General features: G+C 45.4%; 1 protein-coding gene across 1 annotated transcript; it reads left to right on the top strand.

Moving 5' to 3' along the window:
- Nucleotides 1–745: 745 nt before the first annotated feature.
- LOC119391298 (elastin) lies at nt 746–9,545 on the top strand. Its single transcript, XM_049415235.1, has 5 exons — nt 746–754; nt 1,241–2,132; nt 6,857–6,909; nt 7,871–8,129; nt 9,487–9,545. Exons 1-5 carry the CDS (start codon nt 746–748, stop codon nt 9,543–9,545), a joined length of 1,272 nt encoding a protein of 423 aa, XP_049271192.1.
- Nucleotides 9,546–19,801: the final 10,256 nt, after the last annotated feature.

Below are 19,801 nucleotides of genomic sequence, written 5' to 3' on the forward strand. Positions count from 1 at the left end.
AAGGTGAATTAAGACTGAATAAACCTACAATAGTGTGAATCAAGAATAATTCAAGACAACTAAATGCCCCTCGCAAAGCGTAGGCGTTCGCCCGTCGTCTCCTTATCGTTAGGTGAAGCAACACTTTGACTTGTTTTGTTGCTGTAAAAGTTATCGCGCCGGCATCATGATTTGATACGTGCCTTGACTTTCACCAGGAATGTGCCGCAAATAACCAGTGGTGCGACGAACGGACGCCATTGCAAACGGGCAAATTTCAACACGCACGTAAGACTTGTTCCAAAACGCCGAATGTGACTAAAAAGACAGAATTCGTATTTTGCATATTTTGCGAGGCGTTGATAGATAGCGGCACTTCATTAACGACGGGGATATTTTTACTTACCCCCCAAACTAAAAATAACGCTACTTGTAACGGCGATAACAGGGATCGCTGCTCTGGTCAATTTTTAGTACGGGCACGTCCTTGGCCAAGCGTAGTATGTTCGACATAACTTCGCATTCCTCAGATTTTTTTTTCCTCCATTCGTCTATCGACAAGTATCACGAAAGAAATTTCTGGACGCAAAGTAAACAACCTATTTTTCTCCCGCCACGATCGCATGATCACAGCCGTATATTGATTATTGTTTTTTTTAAGTTATACTGTGGGTACCCTACGTCGGAGCTGTATAAAAAGCCTGCTTATCGACGGAAACTTCAGCAGTACAGTTTCTCCTTCACAGGACTGGAGCTACCAGCAGCAATGGTTGCCGTAAGTATCGGATATTGATATTGAACGCTTTTTAAAAACCATACAGATCGACTGCTAAAACTCTTAGTAATCTACATTACGACAGTTAGCGCTATATCCAGATTATTTTGAAACAGTAATTGATTCATAGATATACTTATTGCTGTTTTTATATTATTATATAATTTAATAATAATAAAAGAAAAAAGAAAAGTCAGGCTTGCGGGTGTGTCCCAACATTTGCATTTGACTGCCATTCAGGGAAGATATAGCTCCTGTAAACGATGTTTGAGCTACTCTCAATCAGGACAAAATTTTCCTGCTAGCTTTTAGAGGATGCCAACTTGTTTCTCTCCGTGACGCCATCTTGTGCTCAGTGCGGTATGTATAAAGAGTGGCTGCATTATGCAACGTTCACTTATGCAGACCACACCTAAATATGTTGCCAATGTTTCATGTTTCACAAACTTTTAATTCCCAAAACTCACTTCACGACCCTCTATCCAGTTCCTTGCAAGCCTCATCTTGGCCCTGGTTGCCGGTGCTTTGAGCCACCCCGTCGTTCCAGCTGGCCTTGGCTTCGGCTATGTGGCCGCTCCGGCCACCCTGAATTACCACGTCACCCCAGCATTCGCCCCGGTAGTCGCAGCCGCTCCAGCTGTGACGTATCACGCTGCTCCAGCAGTTGCCACTGTCGCTGCCGCACCAGCAGCAACCGTCACTAAGGTGGACACCTACCACGCTGCCCCGGCCGTAACCAGCGTTGCTGCTGCTCCGGTAGTGGCTACCGCTCCGGCCTCCACTGTCACCAAGGTCGACACTTATCACGCGGCTCCGGCTGTCACTAAGGTGACAACAGTCGAGACTGCTCCAGCCGTTGCCAAGGTAGCCACGGTCCACGCTACGCCTGCTGTGACCCGGGTGGACACCACTTATCACGCCGCTCCTGTCGTAGCTTCGACCCCTGCCGTCACCAAGGTTGCTACCGTTCACGCTGCTGCTCCAGCCGTGACCCGCGTCGATACTTACCATGCTACCCCAGCTGTTGCAACAGTGGCTGCGGCCCCAGTAGTGGCTGCCGCTCCAGCCGTCACCCGCGTCGACACCTACCATGCTACCCCAGCTGTTGCCACAGTGGCTGCTGCTCCAGTAGTGGCTGCCGCTCCAGCCGTTGCCGGCGTTGCTGCTGTTACTCACGCCGTGCCTGCTTTTCCTGCGTACCATGGTGCTCCACTTGTGGCTGCCGCTGCTCCGGTCTACGGATACGGTGTCGGAGCTTTTGGCTATGGCCTAGGACACTACGGCTACGGATACGGTCTTGGCGCCTACGGCCTCAACTATGGCTACGGCCTCGGCTCTCCTTTCCACTATTCAAACCTCCTTCTCCGCAAGAAGAAGTGTAAGTATTGCAGCAAAGCCTTTTCTTGCCTCCATTATAATCGCAAACTACTTACATTGCACTTAGCGTAGTCGTGAAGCGCCCGTAATAGTGGAATATTTAACCTGCATAAATTGTTTATATTTAAATTATTGGAGATAGCATTAGTAAATGAATCAATATCGAAATTTCAAAAATGACGAAGTCTTGTTGCAGTATTTCACTTCTAATTTTCTAATTCAACTTATAATAGATTGTAGAAAGGAAGTTTCTAGGCTACCGAATATAACTTATATTTTCATCACTGTGGGCTTTACCACATCGCAAAGGCTCTATTAAGAGTGTTCATCTTAATGAAATTCTACAAAGCGATGGGCTTATAATCCAGCTCAAATAAATTTTCTTATGGCCGGAATGTTACTTGTGCCATCGGATTCCCTGAAAGACGCCTGGCTTACCTCTGTTTCCTCTTTCATTTCAGAATCTGAAAAAAACTCCAAGAAACCTACGGCTGCTCTTAAGATACCAATACCCCTCAAGTCGGTATTTTAAATAAAGTAACATTTGAGGCATAACAAACTTCTTGCGTCCTATTTTACTCTAAATGGATTCCCACTGTTCGCGACACTCGGAATATTCTCGTTTTTGGATTGTTCTCTATGAATACTCTATTGCCAAAAAAGATTGTGGTCCTTCTAATGCAGCATTTAGCAAAAGCTTCCCAGACTGTGCACTGAGAAGATACGGGGATGATATGTTTATTCAACACGGCATGTGAACCGCCAGCTATGCGTTGCTGCAGAAACAGCACCGGGGTAACTTTTGCGAGTCGTCGCCACTACTGCTCCTAATTTTGTATTTTTAGGCTACAGCAGATGACAGCGAAGAAAAACATTCAGTATTTTTTACCGAAATGGCACCTTGAAGGAATCAGGTGTCCATAGGCCGAAGATAGTGGACACTATTACCTGGTACTACAGCACGTTTCTCAAAGAACTACCTGACATTATGCCACTGTCGCATATCGCAACTTGGACAACACATTCTAAATGTTGCATTTTTATTATCTGCAAAGAGGACACTACGCGCTAACATTCATTGTCATCAAGACATCTTGATTGTCATCAAGACATCTTGCCATCAAGACATCTCATTGTCATCAAGACATCTTGCTCATAATGAGCAAAAACGTCCCTTTAAGTTCAATACCTTCGTATCGAGGGTGGTAATCCAACCACCGCGAGAAATACAGAGAGAACCAAATGAGACATGTGAAGTTATCTGCTGCGTAATGGCATTTACCTGATCACGCAAGATCATGATTGCGGCGTACTGAACACTGTTATAATTCATTATCACATTTCACCATTGCTGATGATCTAGTTTTTTTGTTATCTCGCGATCGAGCGACCAGAAAGAGCTCCTTACTGAGCGCAAAAAATATATTAGGAAATAAAGTACCCTTAGAGAAGCAGTATTGCTTGCCGACAAAGTAAAGAAGATGGCAGTTCGCAAGATAAAGAGAAAAGACAGAGTAGACAAAAACACTCATATTAAACACACACACACACACACACACACACACACACACACACACACACGCAAGCGCGCGCGCGTGTAGAACGCCAGCATTTCGCCTTGGCTTTGCAAAGGTAGCGACTAAAATTTCTCCCTTGTCAAAATGGGACCTCTAACTGCACCTATTTATTAGGGACAACGGCAAGGCCACGTCCTCAGAAAACAAGCAGGTTGTATAACATATACATATACATTGACATGCGTTGTACAAGTATTATCCCATAACAGTACAAGAATATTACAAAGGTCAGTACTGGAAATGATTCGTAACCAACGTGTTAGACATGTACTCCACTTACTGACTTCGTTTCAAGAACTTTTATTAAAGCACGCATTGGTCCATCAGTGTTATGAGTTACTGTTACAACGTAAACATCAAAAGCAACCTTCAAGCTTCCACCCAAGCCTCCCCTGAAATTCTGTGTTCGCACTCAACTGCGACAACGATGGAGCAAAATGATGTAGCCGAGTGTCCCTGGCTGTATTGCAAAACACCACTGCACATTCGGTGGCACTATAAAAATCTCCATTTCGCGTGTGTTACTGCTAGTGCCGATGCCTGAATGAAAAAAAAGCACTTTTTAGAATAAGGGCGCGTTTATGCAGTATCAAGAATTGTAAAACTACTGAACGGTTTTGCGGTATTTATACCTGGTGGTTTATTTTGCTGCTTTAAATGTATGGCATTTGGCGAACCTCACGTCACCAAGCGCGCCACTTCTGAAGTTGTGGTATAACTATATCGTGAAGGATAAATATTGTTGCGCGGACTTCGTACTCTGTGGCATCGCCTTATGAAAGGCAGGTAACGTCTCGCGATCCTTCGCTGATCCCTCCGCAAATAGAAGGCGCAGTCCGCAGTATAACAAGCACTGCTTAAGCAACATAGCTATACAAGAATAAAAGATAAGTACTCAATTTAATGTACTGCTTGAATCGTAATGACGCGAAGCGTCTTTCGGTTGCCGAGATTGCAGCGGTAGTGGATTACACAAGGTGAGCCTTGTCGCGATAGCTGTCTGCGTCAGAGGGCGAAAGTGATGTGTATGATACTCGTCGAAGAAAGAATGGTGAAAGGTTCAGATAAATGCGATGCATGTAGAATGTTTCCAATGTCTCAGACCCTTTGTGCCAGAGAGTAACACGCACACTCATCCTGGGGGACATGCGAATACAGAGTCAATAATTAGCGTCTAATACGCAGCTGCACATACCCAACGTTAAAGTTGTCTGTTGGAGCGGATCCGGTTGCGGATGAACAGGCACCACTGTCTCATGAGCAAGACAGCAGCTGGCAGAAGGTTGCAGTACGTTGAAGTGACGATTCCGTCCATAATAGAGGTCCTAAAAAAGGAGGTGAAGGCTGCTGGTCACGCGGTCACATGCGAGGAAAGTGTGCAACAGACACCTTCTGTACCCGTACCTTACTACCATCTCTCGAACCGTCTAAATGAAGGTTGCGTCGTCGAACAAGGTTGTACGTATATGCGCCATAGTAAATGGGCAAAATGAAAACAAGGCACTCAAACGGAACCACGCTACTTCTGTCATTGAGTGCAAAACCACAGTGGTTTACAGGATCCCGCTGTCATGTGACCGGCATTACATCAGCCAAACTGGCCGGTGCATAAATGTGAGAGTGCGGAAGCACCGAGACGCAGGGCAGGCGGTAGTAGGGTGTGGACAGCTTGCGGACCATTGCCGAATATGCATTGTTGCCCTTACTACGGTAACAGCAGCGTGTTTCGAAGTTTCGCAGCGTACGAGGACAGCGAAATCCTTGAAGGTTTATCAACTGGAACAGAAGCTGACGCCTCCGTTGGTAGACCTTCTTTGTCACTCTCGGACAAGGTACTTGATTATCTACACAAAAGAAGTAACGGATAAATTTTTTTCTGTATTGTGCACGGTTATAACCTCTTTCTAGTGCGCATTCGGTGAGCCGCTGTTTATGCATGTATGGTTTCGTGTTGGATGTAATAAAGTCAGTTGAAGTCTGCGATGACGTGTGTTTCTTTCTCAATCCCTGTACCGTTACCCTAGTAATCGTGTCTTATTACCAACCATATATAGTCCAACATACCTATTCGCACATATTCCGCGTGGCTGCAGTTATCTACCTAGGAAGACAGCAGTCAGCGTATATTCAACTACCCAAGGTCTTTATATGTACGAGCGTGTATGTGCCATGCGAACAGAATGACGACCTCAAAACCCCCGTTAGAGGCAAGAAATGATTTGATGAAATTGGATACTGAAAATTACCTACTCTAAATTCCATACAGCAGTTACTCTTTCAATTACAAGAAGATGAAGTGAAGGTTCAAGCTTTGCAGAAACTGCGGGGAGCATACATACATACAAATAACTTTATTAAAGTCCCGAGGGACAAGATTAGAATAGGCCAAGAAGCCTCCCCAGTCAGTGTGTGATTTTTTTATGCTTCGAAATGAGTTGAGCGTACAATTACGACTGTCGCCTGTCCACCACTCGCGCTAGGTCGTCGCAGACATCATCTACCCACAATAATCTCATTTTCATCGTAGCTTTGGTTTTGGTTTTGCCCACCATGCGCTGTTGTCGCCCAAATTTGACAGGTTGAGAACGGGTACAAGGGTTGGAGAGTAGTATGGTACGTTGAAACGAAAAAGGAATAACTCACTTTAACGATTTGATAGAACTTTTTTTTAAAGTTAAATAACACGACGTCTCCAAATAAGAAGCGGACGGTGCCCTATAATTTGTTCTCAAATGTGTGTTTAATGCAACTCATCAACGAAATATTGCGTTTGATTTAAGGCAGCAGTGATTTAATTATTTTCTATGCAAGATTTATTTTTTCTAACGAAGCCATAAAACCATACGCTAACTCTGTCTCTGCACGCGGCTCCATCTATGACTAGGTTACATAATATCATATCAATATGTACTGCCAGCCACACATGTGATTTCTTGCGCAGTTTGTTTAACATGAACAAATGGCGGTCTCTGTGCGATGCGCAGCTCAGTGAGTATGCATAGCTCAAAATAAACTTTGACCGCGTATCACGCCGCGTTCACAGAAGACGCGCGGATAAAAAACTGGATATTCCCACCCCACCTAGAAGCCGTCGCTTTTGGTTTGCTTAGAATATTGAACCCATAAACGGGGTTCAGCCTGTTTTTAGCATCAGTGAGATCGGCGGCCAGAGATCAAGGGGCTCACGACACGTGGCAGCCGGTGGGTCATTCGACACGTGGCAGTGGGTTCATGGCCAGGAGTGCGTCAAAGCGTAGTGGAGCAAGAAGCGTCCTTGCTTGAGATAGGTCGAGAAAGAAAAATACGCATACACATCCGCAAGAACCGGCCTTGTTGCCCGGTGCACTTAGGGTTTGCTTAAACCAAGGAAAAGAAGGAGGAGTAAAGGGACACCGCCCGACTACTATATAAAGAGAGCGACTCCCATGAGGGAGCATCAGTTGCTTTGCTTTGACAACTGCTTCAAGCTCCAGCCATGGTAAGCATCTCGTCTTTTCTTTCAGTAATATATGCGCTCTACATATTCACTACATCTCTCTGGAGGAGGGATAAAGCAGAAGTTATCTACTGGATAGCTCTATAATAGGTCCTTGCTCATTACGAGTTCCGAAATAAGCGAAGCCTGCAATTTCTTACTCTTGGTACGTTATCTAAATACCTGCGATGTTATGTTATGCGTCAAAGGGCTGCATCCACACACACACACACACACACACACAAACACACACGTATATATATATATATATATATATATATATATATATATATATATATATATATATATATATATATATATATATATATATATATATAGTTTACAATACCCACAGCACCCTTCACGAGCAGCATTGCATACCTTTTTTGCACCAAACGAATCCGAAGTAAGCTGCCGCCCTGACTTCTTGCAGGTAGGGCCTATAGATAGGATTACTAATAACGCAGTCCATAAGGGATATCCAAATTCAAATATAGCATCCGCTGACAGTTCTTAAGAAAGTTTTTGTTACGACCTTGTAATTTCACAGGATGGTGTAAATCATGCCAGCTATATCAGGAAAATATCGCTGCAGTTTACTAAGCTTGCGTTTGTTTCTTTAGAGATATTATTAAGTGTATATTCTGTACCTTGAGATGTACGAGCATGCCGCTTCATTTTACACAGTTCCGCACCTGTCTTGTCCTGGCCCTGGCCACCTGTGCCTTTGCTGGCTACATCGGCTACCCCTACACTTACTCCGTGGCTGCTCCGACCTATGCTGCTTACCACGCGCCCGTTGCTGCCGCTGTGTCCACCGTGCACCACACGCCCGCTTTCACATATGGCTATGGATATCCAGGCTACCCCTACGGACTTGGTGCCTACGGTTTGAGCTACGGATATGGTCTTGGTGGCCTCGGCTACACCCCATTCCTCAAGAAGTGTGAGTGTGATCATTGGCGAATGCTTCAAGCGTTGGAGTGCTAATTTGTACCTGGGTTGTTTTGGCACAGCAATTATGAGGAGGACAAAGCGAAAAGGAACCCCAGGCTGTCACATTGACTTTGCAAACGCATTGCTCTAGTCGCATTGTTCAAGCGTACCTTTCTGGCATCTTGATGGCTGAATGTACAAGAGTAATTAATCGAACACGATGTTCGCAACTCTGCCCGCTAAAAATTCGAAACGCGACAAGGCCGAAATTGGGTTACACAGATTAGACGCAGCTAAAATCTAATGCCATCACGCAGTAATGTTAAATAGGCACCTCACCTACAAAGCCAGCGCGCGTGTCGACTCAGTCAAATGAAAAAAAAAATAAATAAATGTAGTCATTTTTTCATAATTAGTATGTTGCAAATGCACAAACTTGCGTGTAATTCAGGCAAATCATATAGGGTAACACCTCGTTTTTTCAGCCTTCTCGAATTAGATGTAATCTAAAAAGATCTCATTCGATTACAAATGGGGCCAGAACAAATTTTGTGTTCCGTTGCGTTGTGCCCGATGTCAGTGGCGTCCTTGAACGTTGAAAACAAAAACGGAACAACGAAAGGTATCGAGAATGTGCGAAACGTTTTTATAATGTTAGTTATATCACTTTCTCTGAATATTTTGTTTCTTTACTGACATAATACGGAGCATATATGCTAAACTTCCAGTTTCGTAGTCGTTGTAAAGTGCTATTGACACGCATATTAAGAAATAAGAGCACGGAAGTTGCTTGCAGTTTTTTATTTCAATTTCGTGGGCCAGGACTTCAATATAAGTTATAATGCTGCAATTGCATGAAAGAGAAAGCGCATGAAAACTGCGCAAGGGTGATGTTTCGAATAAATTATAGTGCACGTTTTATCTCTTTGCAGAGTCTTCAAGCAGAAGAAGAAAAATTCAAAATGCAATAAAAAGAATGCATTCGAAAACAAGTGTTTTGTTCTTGTGTGACATCGTATTTTTATGAAGTAGACTATCAAAAATTCTGCTGTCGCATTACTGTGTCAGTGGAATGAACGGTATCTAATGATTTTCGCAATGTTCGTGCTATATACATAGATGTACAAGCGGTACACGATGGGAAGAGAGAGAGAATAAGCGTTTATTTTTAGCAAGCACACTGTGCGCCCAAGGTGGGCGGCCTCGTTATTCCAGGTAGCCGCGGGCCTTCGCCATCTTTCGTGCCCGTTGAACAAGGCTTCATTGATTCTTCAGGTCTGGGTCCGATAGCTTGGCCTCCCACTGCTCTTCGCTTAGTGTAGCGGTGCTAGGATTTTGTACGCACCCCCGTTCTATATGCCATGAAGTGTCCGGGGCATCACAGTACTTGCAGATGTACGAGTGCTCAGTCGATGAGATACGGTGAAGTATAATACAACACTACAGGCTAGGCCAAAGAACTTATCCGCAAGCTCACCCCAGCCCAACTAGGGAAGAGGCACTAACCCTCAGGAAGTTGCAAACAAACACTTACGTTCACGGTACACGATAGCAGTGGCAAATATCTTAAACCCAGTATGAACGTGACCGAAAATATTAAATATTTATTGAATGTCAACAGAACTATCAAAGTGTTTGAATAAAGACACTGAGGACGAATTTCTCTACTCCCCATTGAAATACGCACTGCTATGTGAATAGTCATTACGTTGATTCGCGCGATTGTTTTAGTATCAAGCGTATTCTGCATGCACTGTGAGCGCGTAAAATAAGAAAGTACACTTTAAGTGACATATCTTGTCGTGCATTTAGGAGGTAATTTAACTAATTTAAAGAAGTATGTTGCCAGAAAAAATATGAATTAATAAATTATACGCAGGTAAAAGAAAACACGAGCTGTGCAAGGTACCCCGTTAGGTCTTCTACTGCGTATATACGGGACGTTTTGTCGTAGGCAATACATATTTTTTAATTAAGATTATATGACAGTTGGGTACATAGCGACGCTCCCCAAAGGAATAATTCATTTCTGCCAGCCATATACAACATGTGGTCGTATTACAACTACTCCAATAGCCGCGAAAAAATACAGTTCTGTCAATTTCAATGTACTGCAAGCGGCCCCATGATACGTACTATAGACAGTATAGCGCATAGGCGTGTGCACGGGGGGGGGGGGTGCAGGGGGTCGGCCGCCCCCCCTAGTCACCTAAGAGGGGGGGCGCGATATCTGCCTTGTACATTGACCCCCCTAGTCTACTAAGAGGGGCGGGGGGGCGCAAAATTTTCCTCGTACATTGACTTAGTAGGGGGGGGGGGCGCTGCGATGAACCTTCGCCCCCCTGATGGGGAACCCTGTGCACGCTTATGGTATAGCGCAAGCAGGAAACAGAGAGGACGCACAGCGTTTCACCTTCTTGTCAGGCCGCTCGATAAGTGGCACAACAGTAACTACTTATTCAATTTTGTGGCTTACGATTTGCACGCAATGTTATACTCTTGGCGAGCTCTCAGGCAACACGTAATGTTCCGCTCTCTGCGATAGCACGTACTGAAGGTGCAGAGTTTTGCGCGCGCTCGGACGAAAGCGATCTTGACATTTCCGCAAACTATGTGCCGAAGAAAACTTTTAGCATACGAGTCAGGTACCTGCAATTCAAAAATGTCGCGGATGATGAAAAACCCGCTCACCACTCTTTAGCTCGCAAATTTCACTAAATTCTATGCCAGTAAGAATAAACAATAAAATCAGCTTATGTTACATTTGTCGTTACAAGTCACAAATGTGGAAAGATAAAAAAGGATAGGAACACTTAAGCCGAGTGATATTCACCGAGTGATTTCTACAATTCGTCATAGAAGCCGCCACGCTCTCTTTATCTAGATAATTTCTCTTACGATTGGCAGGCGCCCTAATGTGATTTTTGCGTAATGTGCCATAGGTGGTATTTCCTTAAACATCAACGTTGACTTTTGTCACAACAAAACAACCTCTCCAACAATATATTCTATAAAAATGCACATTTCGTTTACCTTTGCCACTACATTAGAGTAGGTGGTTATGAGTGTGATTTATGAGGTGGTTATGAGTCTGATTTTGATGTTTAAAGTAAATTTATTCGCAGGCTAACACAAAAAATATATTACCAGGTATGAGAAAAAAAGATAGGTATAACCGAGCTACCTAACTTTTTAAAGACTTTGCTAAGCTACAACCACAAAGTCGCGGGTTCAATTTCCAGCCACAGCGGCTACGTCTCGATTGAAACGAAATGCGAAAACACCTATGCATTCAGATTTAAGGGTACGCTGATTAATCCCCGGTCATCAATATTCGCGGAGTCCTCTCATACGGTGTACATTTCAATCGATTAGCCCTTTTCGCATGAAAAACTCTAATATTAATTATTTCTTTTAACAGCGGAGCCGCTTAAGATCGACAAAACTCCGTTGCGCGTCGACAAGAAACTATCATCATCAGCGGCCGGCGCGCGCCCTCTCTTCGTCCTATTCATCATGTACTGCTTCGCTCCATGAAAAACGAAGGCCCCACGCGCGCTCCCTCGGCGCCGGTTTATCCGGCATGGGATGCAATAACTCAGATTGGCGACGGAACGAGCACAAAGAAAGAGGAAGAAAGAGAGAGACAGAAAGAGAAAGAGAGAAATACAGAGAAATGAATGCAACAAAGAGAGAGAAAGAGACAGAATGAAACAGACACAATAAAGGCAGAAAGAACAGAGAGCCAGAAGTAAGGAGAAATACAGAGAGAAAGATAGAGAAACAAAGAACCAGACAAAGAAGTATACATAGTATAGTATAGCACGGAGTCAGGAAATGGAAGTGAGGGTGAGCATGTGATGTGACGATGAGGAGAAAGGAAAGGAGGAGGAGAGAAGGTAAAGTATGGCATAGCCTTGAGTAGCATAGTTTAGCAAGTAGATGGGAAAGGGATGAAGGGGAGGACGACTGTTGTTAGGGTGACGAGGAGGAAAAGCAAGAGAAAAAAAATTTATCGTTCGCACTAAGTCGCGCAAAGCATGGCACAGCAAGCCACAGGCCTGTCGCCGCTCATGCGCGGATTCCTCCTCCCTCGGCAGTACGCACTTTCTTAGGACGCCCCATGGCTCTCTGATAATAATATCTGGGGTTTAACGTCCCAAAACCACGACATGATTACGAGAGACGCCGTAGTGGAGGGCTCCGGAAATTTCGACCACCTGGGGTTCTTTAACGTGCACCCAAATCTAAGTACACGGGCCTCAAACATTGTCGCCTTCACCGAAAATGCAGCCGTCGCGGCCGGGATTCGATCCCGCGACCTTCGGGTCAGCAGTCGAGCGCCATAACCTCTAGACCACCGTGGCGGGGCCCCGTGGCTCTCTGGACACGATCGGGCGCAACCAGGTTATGCACTATAGGTTGCGTGCGACGTCTCTGTCGGTGGGGGCGAAGAAGAAATTTTCTGTGTAGAATTTTTTTCCGGCAAGATATTTTTTCTTTCTCTTTCTTTCTATCTTTTTTTCTCTCTCTGTCTGCTTCTTTCTCTCTCTGTTTCGTTCATGTTCTCTCTGTCTGTCTTTCATTTTCTTTTTTCATTTCTTTCTCTCTATTTCTCTCTTTCTCATTGTTTCTTTGCTACGCTTTACGCTCTCCCCTCCTCCTTTCCCTCTCCCTTTCCCTCCTCTTCACCATCACATCTCTCCTCCTCACGCTCGCTTTCCTTTCCCACCCCCTTGCTACGCTATAGAATACAAGGCTATGCTATGGTCTGCTAGCGAGTGGCTAGGACGCTCGCCTTGGGACCGAGGATAGGCGGTTTCGAATCCCGCCTCGTGACTCTGGTGCCTTAGACCACTCGGCCATCCTGACAGCTCCGCCTCGTGAAGCATTTTTTTTTCCGCAAGAATTTTTCTCTTTCTCTTCCTTGATATCTTTCTTTCCGTCTCACTGTTTGTTTCTCCCTTTCTTTCTTTCACTCTGTACTCGTTCCCTCACCCATCAGGGTTATTACAGGCCACGCTGTAGCGGTGAGTAGTGAGATTTGCCCAAATTCTGCGACACATACCCATTCATGATGATGATAGTTTAGCGGCATGGTCGACACTTTACGGCCGGCTTAAACAGTTTCGATGTTAAAAAGAAAAAAAAAAAACACGCGAAGCCTGCCCGGAAAGCGCAGCACAGCCACAGCGAAAGCTGGAAGAGGAGCCTTTCTAGAGCCCGTTGTGGACGTCCTTGGGGCTACTAATGCAAGTACACTTGTAAGGTACCCACTCCAACCCGACACGGTGGTCTCGAACCGGACAGTGTTCTTTCGTAAGTAATGTCAGTGGCTCTTGGCGTCGCGGCAGCTCGATTGCATAAGTATAGAGGAACTAGCGCTACACCGCGCGAATTAGGGAAAAGGACGCTACCCATACTACGTGTTCTGTAATATTTTAGTACGCTGTACCTATACGTACTAATCTGCAACAGTTACCTCACGGTATTCGCCTGGCACGTCAACTTGCGGTCAGTGTGCGACAACTGTGTCGTTATCGTTGTGGTGGTGGTGGTTGCTATGGCTTTGCACTTGAAATACTCCTTTCACAAAGGTGAGTGAGAGTGTTAGTAATTACATAATGTGCACAGCTGTCCCTAGAAGTGCATTTTGTGTTGGTTCGCGCACGCAAAAGCACAATCCTGTGGACGAGGGATACATACTGCACGCGTGAATAATTCCGTCCTAATTCTCAGTGATCACATGCGTAATTCAAAACACATGTAATTGAAAATGTTGGCTTAATTGACAGAAGTCATTCGTTTCTTTTTCAGAAATGTGCAATTATGATACAGTGCAATGTTTCTGATGAATGTAATCCAGTCTGCGAAATAAACGCTCGATGAAACTTTGCTGCTCATTTCCCTTTGTGCTTTCACCCGCCCTGGTAGCTTAACCGTTGGGTGTCGAGTTATTAAGCTTGAGGGCGTGGGTTCGACTCCCGGCCACGGCGGCCGCATTTCGATGGAGGCGAAATGCAAAGAACGCCCGTGTGCTTATGTTTGGGTACACGTAAAAGCAACCCCGTTTGTCGAAATTGATCCGTAGTCCCACACTACGGCGTGCCTCATAATCATATGGTGGTTTTGACAGATAAACCTCCAGCAATTATATATTATTGCAGTTTCACACATGCACTGTGCAGCGGTATCACGTTTGCTGAAATGATGAAGAAATTGACTTTGGTGCTCCTTTATATTGCTTGTTGTATTTATAAGTGCTAAGTGTCGTGCAAAACTAAAAAGCGTGTGTTTGCCAAGTATGTTAAAGATGAAAAATCCATTATTGCTGTACACTCTAATATGTTCAATAAAATGAGACTGTGTTGTGAAGTAGGACTTGGTTTATTTATGAGAAATAGATAATGCGCAAACGTATAGAAACAATACGAATGAAGAAAGGGAATATTTCAAAGGCTTGTTTCTGTTTGACAAAACCTTAATGAAAATCAGCAGATAATGAATCCAAGGAAGGAATAGGGGACATTAATTGTACTGTTTTAGGTGAAGTGTAATAATTGGGACATAGATGTGAAGAAAGTAAAGTGGGCGAAAATACGACTTGCCGCCGCCAGGTGTCGAACCATGGACATTCGGATCCACTTTACGTTCTTCACATCTATGTCCCAATTGTTACACTACACATAAAGCAGTACAATTAACGTCCCCTATTCCTTCCTTCGATTCATTATCTGCTGGTTTTCACAAACGTCACAAGACACGCGAAAGGATGTGGCGCATCGCGCGCACGCCGAGCGATTAAAAAAAAAAAGAAAAGAAACGGCACAGGCGTATCTCTAAAATAAAACAAAACAATAAACGTCACTCGTGCGTTGCTCGCATTAATCCTTGTTACAAGTAATTGCATGCGACTGGCCGAGCTCGGGTAGAGCTATCTGGATAGTCCGAGACTGCCGACTGAGTGCGAAAGCGCGAAAGGATACGAAATGTAACACCCGTATCGCAGAGGGCGGCAGCTCTCCGCAGCACGGGATCACAACGTAACTCGTTGTGCGCATGCGTGCGCGCGCAAGACCACTTGGTTGAGGAGAAACTGCCGCAAGAGGGCGCAAGGGTAAAGCGTCCGTGCTCCCAATTAGGGTTGCAGAAGTTGCGCCTTTTCCTTTCCTCAACCTCTCCTCCTCCGCAAAGGAGAAAGTTGCTGCTCTGAAGCAGCAACGCAGCCCGTTGCTCCATTCTCGCTCCCCCTTTTTTTAGCGTGTATAGTGTACAAGAATCGCAGCTCGTCATTGAGAAGACTCTAGTTCTCGGAGCAGGGTTCCCGACTGCGACACCACTTATCCGACTATTCGATTTGCCTAGTGACAGATAACCGCGATACCTCTACACAGTGGCAACTACACTGTACTAATAAAAAAAATGTTCGCTGTGTGAAATTTGCTTGCTATTGACTTTTCACCTGCAATTGCGACACATAATCTATAGCAATTCGCGCAACCTGGCTTAGCCCACCATATCAACCGTTAAGCCACGTACTGTGTACCCATTAATCGCTACCACGTGTCTGCCGCACGCAGGAAGCAACTTCGTAAAAGATTAAGCTGAAACGCCGGGCCTTGGTGAACGCGTCTCTATGCACCATTCTCGCATCCGCATTACGCTGTAGCAAGTTCGTGTTGCAAGAACGAAGAGCTAGACGAGAAGATGATGTAGTTAGCGACAAGAAGCTGATGGTGCAATGATAATATCAGCAGTTGCCTAAGCTTCAGTATTGGGTCACTGAGAACTCTATTAAAGCGTCTCCGAAACACATTTTTGAAGCGTCAGAAACGCTTCCAAACGAGTTGGGTGCATCCCAGATATATGTTAATGAATTATGTGAAAAGGTTTAGCACGAGCGGAGATACTACGAGTGCGGCACCCACATATTCTTCATTTTCACCAACAGCATCCCTCTATATAGGCACTGGCCAGCCATCACCAGCTGACGGCCGCTGGCGGTCGACCCACACTATTTCAAAAAATAAAAAGTGTTTCAGCTTACTTTTCGCCCCGCTTGTGAACTCCACATGCCACGCACGTTTGGAACAATTAATTTCGGTGCTCTTATAGCTTCGCCTCCCATTAGCGACATGTTCCTACGTTTTAACGCTTGAGTAGCATTCTACTTGTATGTCAGCACAGAGGTGAGGATACTTTTGTTTTGTTTTGAATTAGAGTAACATTGAGGCTGCAGGCGTCTGATGGACAACGAAGTATAGCGACCACGCTTTCTTGCCCTCCACCATGCTGCTGTCTGCACAAAGTGTGACGAACTTTTTTGTTACAAACAGTCACCAAATCGCTTGCTTCCCAATCGCTTGTCACCAAAGCCTGCACGAAGCAGAAGAAAGCATTTTTTGCTGTTTTTTCGCAAATAGTATCATCCTCACGAATGGCGTCTACTTTTCTAGAGCGTGCAACGCAATAACTAGGCCAACAAGCGCTCTCTTCGAATTCTTCTTCATCTTCTGCTTCGCTCCCCAAACATGTGCGCCTGGCGCATGCTCTCCCGCTGCGCCGATTTGTCCGCTTCGGGATGAAATAACTCGGATGGGTTAGAGAACGAGTGCAGGGACAAATAAAAAAAGAGAGAAACAAAAAGATATGAAGAAAGAGCAAGAGAGAAACAGAGCGAAAGAAAGTGAAGAAAGAGGAAAAAAGAGGGAAAAAGAGAGAGATAAGTAAAAAGACATACACAGACATAAAGAGATAGAAAGAAACCGACACAATAAAGAAATAGAAAACACAGAGCAAGACAAAAAGAGAAAGAAACAAAGAAAGAAAGAAAGAGCAAGAAATAGAGAGAGAGAGAGATATAGAAAGGAAGAGGGAAATTGATATAGAGAGAAAGAGAAAAAATCGAAAACAAAGATAGCAAGAGTGAGAAAGAGGTAGAAAAAAGTCAGGGATATAAAAAATAAAAAGGAACAAAAAATAGATAAAAACAAAGAGAGAAATAAAAAAGAAAGAGAAAAGTAGAGAGAAATGACACCATCTCCCGCTAAAGGGGACCTGAGGCGATGCGAAGCAGCGTTTCAGCATGTAGAGCCCGCGTTTCAGAGGGGGAGAGGAGAGGGGAGGGGAAAGGGGAGAGGGAGGGGTGAGGAGAGGGGAAGTGAAGAGGGTGAGGGAGAAAGGGGGTGGAAAGAGGAAGTGGAGATGGGATGTGAGAGGGAGAGGACGTGTGTGGAAAGGGCTTGCGCATGCGCAGTAAGTGTGGTCACGCCGCACATCACCACCAGATTGAGCTCCGCTATAAGATGCTTCACATCTAAAACAGGGAAGGCCGCCCACTCAGTTGTTCCTTCTGCATCTGGGCATCAGCAGTGACACGCCTGCAGGTTCGTGCAAGGCTTCAGAGGGCAGCGTCACAAGGATCTGACTATCTTCGCACGCAAGGCTTAACAATCTCAACAGAGAAATGTGCGCTGGTGGCCTTCACACGAAAAGCGGTGGCCAGTTACCCGATATGCATTAATGGCCAGTCTATCTCTTACAAGCGAAGTCATCGTTTTTTAGGTGTCATTGTTGACCGAGACCTCTCCTGGAGCCCTCACGTCTCGTACTTGAAAGCGAAACTCGTATCTATTGTCCACGTCCTGAAATTCATCGCCGGAAAAAGATGGGGTCCATCACTGAGTTCCATGCTACAGCTATACCAATCACTTTTTATTGGACTACTGCGCTATAGCTCTCCTCTGCTTTCTAAAACTTGCGTGTCGAATATGCGAGTACTTCAGAGCGTGCAAGCACAGGCACTACGTGTTTGCCTCGGTCTACCACGAAGCACTTCAACAGCCGGAACAGTTATATTGGCTCGGGACCATCCGGTTACGACCTACGTCACAACCGACGCGCTGAGAGCGTTGTTCGACATATTTCACGGATGGCGTCAAGCCATCTGCCGTACCTGCTAGAACAACGACCACAGGCGTCGTTCTCCAACGTCGTCAGCTCTCACCGCACTTTGCTACCATCGGGTTTCACACCCTCGGCGCGTTCGCCATCCGCCTTGTGGTGCTTACGGCAACCCGAAGTGCGCATTTCCGTCCCAGGAATCAGAAACAAGAAAGACCTTCCTACCTTGGCCTTGAAACAAGGAGCTCTGGACTGTTTGCATACTTTTTATGCTGACAGAATTCACGTATTCACGGATGGCTCTACCACCCAGGCCAGCTCCACCGGCGACACGGTCATCCCATCACGACACATTAGCCTCGCATACCAACTTTGTCACGTGAGCACATCGACTGGTTCGGAGCTTGTTGCCCTGCGAGGTGCCGTCGATTATATCAAGCAACAACCGGCTGAGCAATGGGCAGTATTTTGCGACTCAAAGGCGGCTCTACAATGTCTTTCGTCGGCACTTCGTCGCGGATCGTACGAACAACTTCTGTGGGACATACGAGAAATGCTGCGCTATGCGATCGAAAGAGGACACAACGTTGTGTTTCAGTGGATACCAAGTCATTGCGGTATCTCCGGCAACGACCTCGCCAATAGAACTGCCAGAAAAGCACATGTAGAGACGAACCATGTTTCTATACGGTTATCTTGGATTGATGCGGCTCGATACCCAAGTAAGCTGGCGCAGAACATGACACTGCAAAAGTGGCAAGCGTCACAGTTCACACACCATCGACTGTATTCCCTCGACCCGCCTCTACGACTGTGGCTACTACCTGGTCTTTCCCGGGAGGAAGATACAGTGTTGTGCCGTGTGCGTCTGGGTGTAGCATTCACCAACACCTACTCATTTAAGATAGAGATGGCCTACAACGCTGAATGCAACGACTGTGCTGTTGAGGAAATTATTGAGCACCTTCTGTGTTACTGCCCGACATACGCAAACGAGAGGCTTCACCTCAACACTACACTAAAGCAAACGGACGGAAGCGCTTTCACTGTCGCGAAAATATTGGAACCATGGGGCTGCCCATAACAGTTGCGAAAGGCAACGAAAGCGCTGTTGCGTTTTCTCAAGGATACCGGACTTATTGGCCGTTTGTGATGTCAAACGCGAAACTGTTACGTCGGCTGAAAGAGTGACTTTTCTCTCCTCCTCTCTAACTTTCCTTCCCCCCTTCCCCAGTGCAGGGTAGCCTACCGGGCTCAGCCCTGGTTAACCTCCCCGCCTTTCTTTTATTCTTATTCTCTCTCTCTCTCTCTCAAGCTTGACACCGCTATCGCGAAGCTGCCTTAATTTTTAGAACCCTAACTCCCAATTTAGAGCATTCCGCATGACACTCGCTAAATGGAAACAGGACCCATGAAACAGTTGAGTTCAATAGCCGCGACCCGCCCACTTCTTCATAACACAGTCGGCTCTATTCACATTTAGGATATAGTAGGCGTCGATAGATTTTCGACAATTGTTGCACTTGTGGTGACGGGAAATTGTGTCAAGAAGGGGCCAGAAAGTTCCGGAGAGAAGCATGGCATCGTTTTCTTGTGTGCTGGACTCGCCGGAATTCCGAGGCCCTGCTGCTTTTCTTTTTCCAAAAAGACCGTGAAAGTTTTCACTATACACGTTGGGTATGTTCATTGAAGATTTGTGCAAACAATAAGTATGGACTTTTATTGTTTGGATCTCTAATTTTTTCTGAACCCATTTCGCTTATAGGGCAATCTAGTCTA

The sequence above is a fragment of the Rhipicephalus sanguineus genome, chromosome 4 (assembly GCF_013339695.2).
Source record: "Rhipicephalus sanguineus isolate Rsan-2018 chromosome 4, BIME_Rsan_1.4, whole genome shotgun sequence".
Classification (NCBI taxonomy): Eukaryota; Metazoa; Arthropoda; class Arachnida; order Ixodida; family Ixodidae; genus Rhipicephalus; species Rhipicephalus sanguineus.

What these genes read in the sequence shown, in the direction of transcription:
- LOC119391298 (XM_049415235.1), top strand. An exon ending in CCTTCTCCGCAAGAAGAAGT is followed by an intron (nt 2,133 to 6,856) that starts GTAAGTATTGCA and finishes GCCTGTTTTTAG; the next exon opens with CATCAGTGAGATCGGCGGCC. An exon ending in CACCCCATTCCTCAAGAAGT is followed by an intron (nt 8,130 to 9,486) that starts GTGAGTGTGATC and finishes TATGCCATGAAG; the next exon opens with TGTCCGGGGCATCACAGTAC.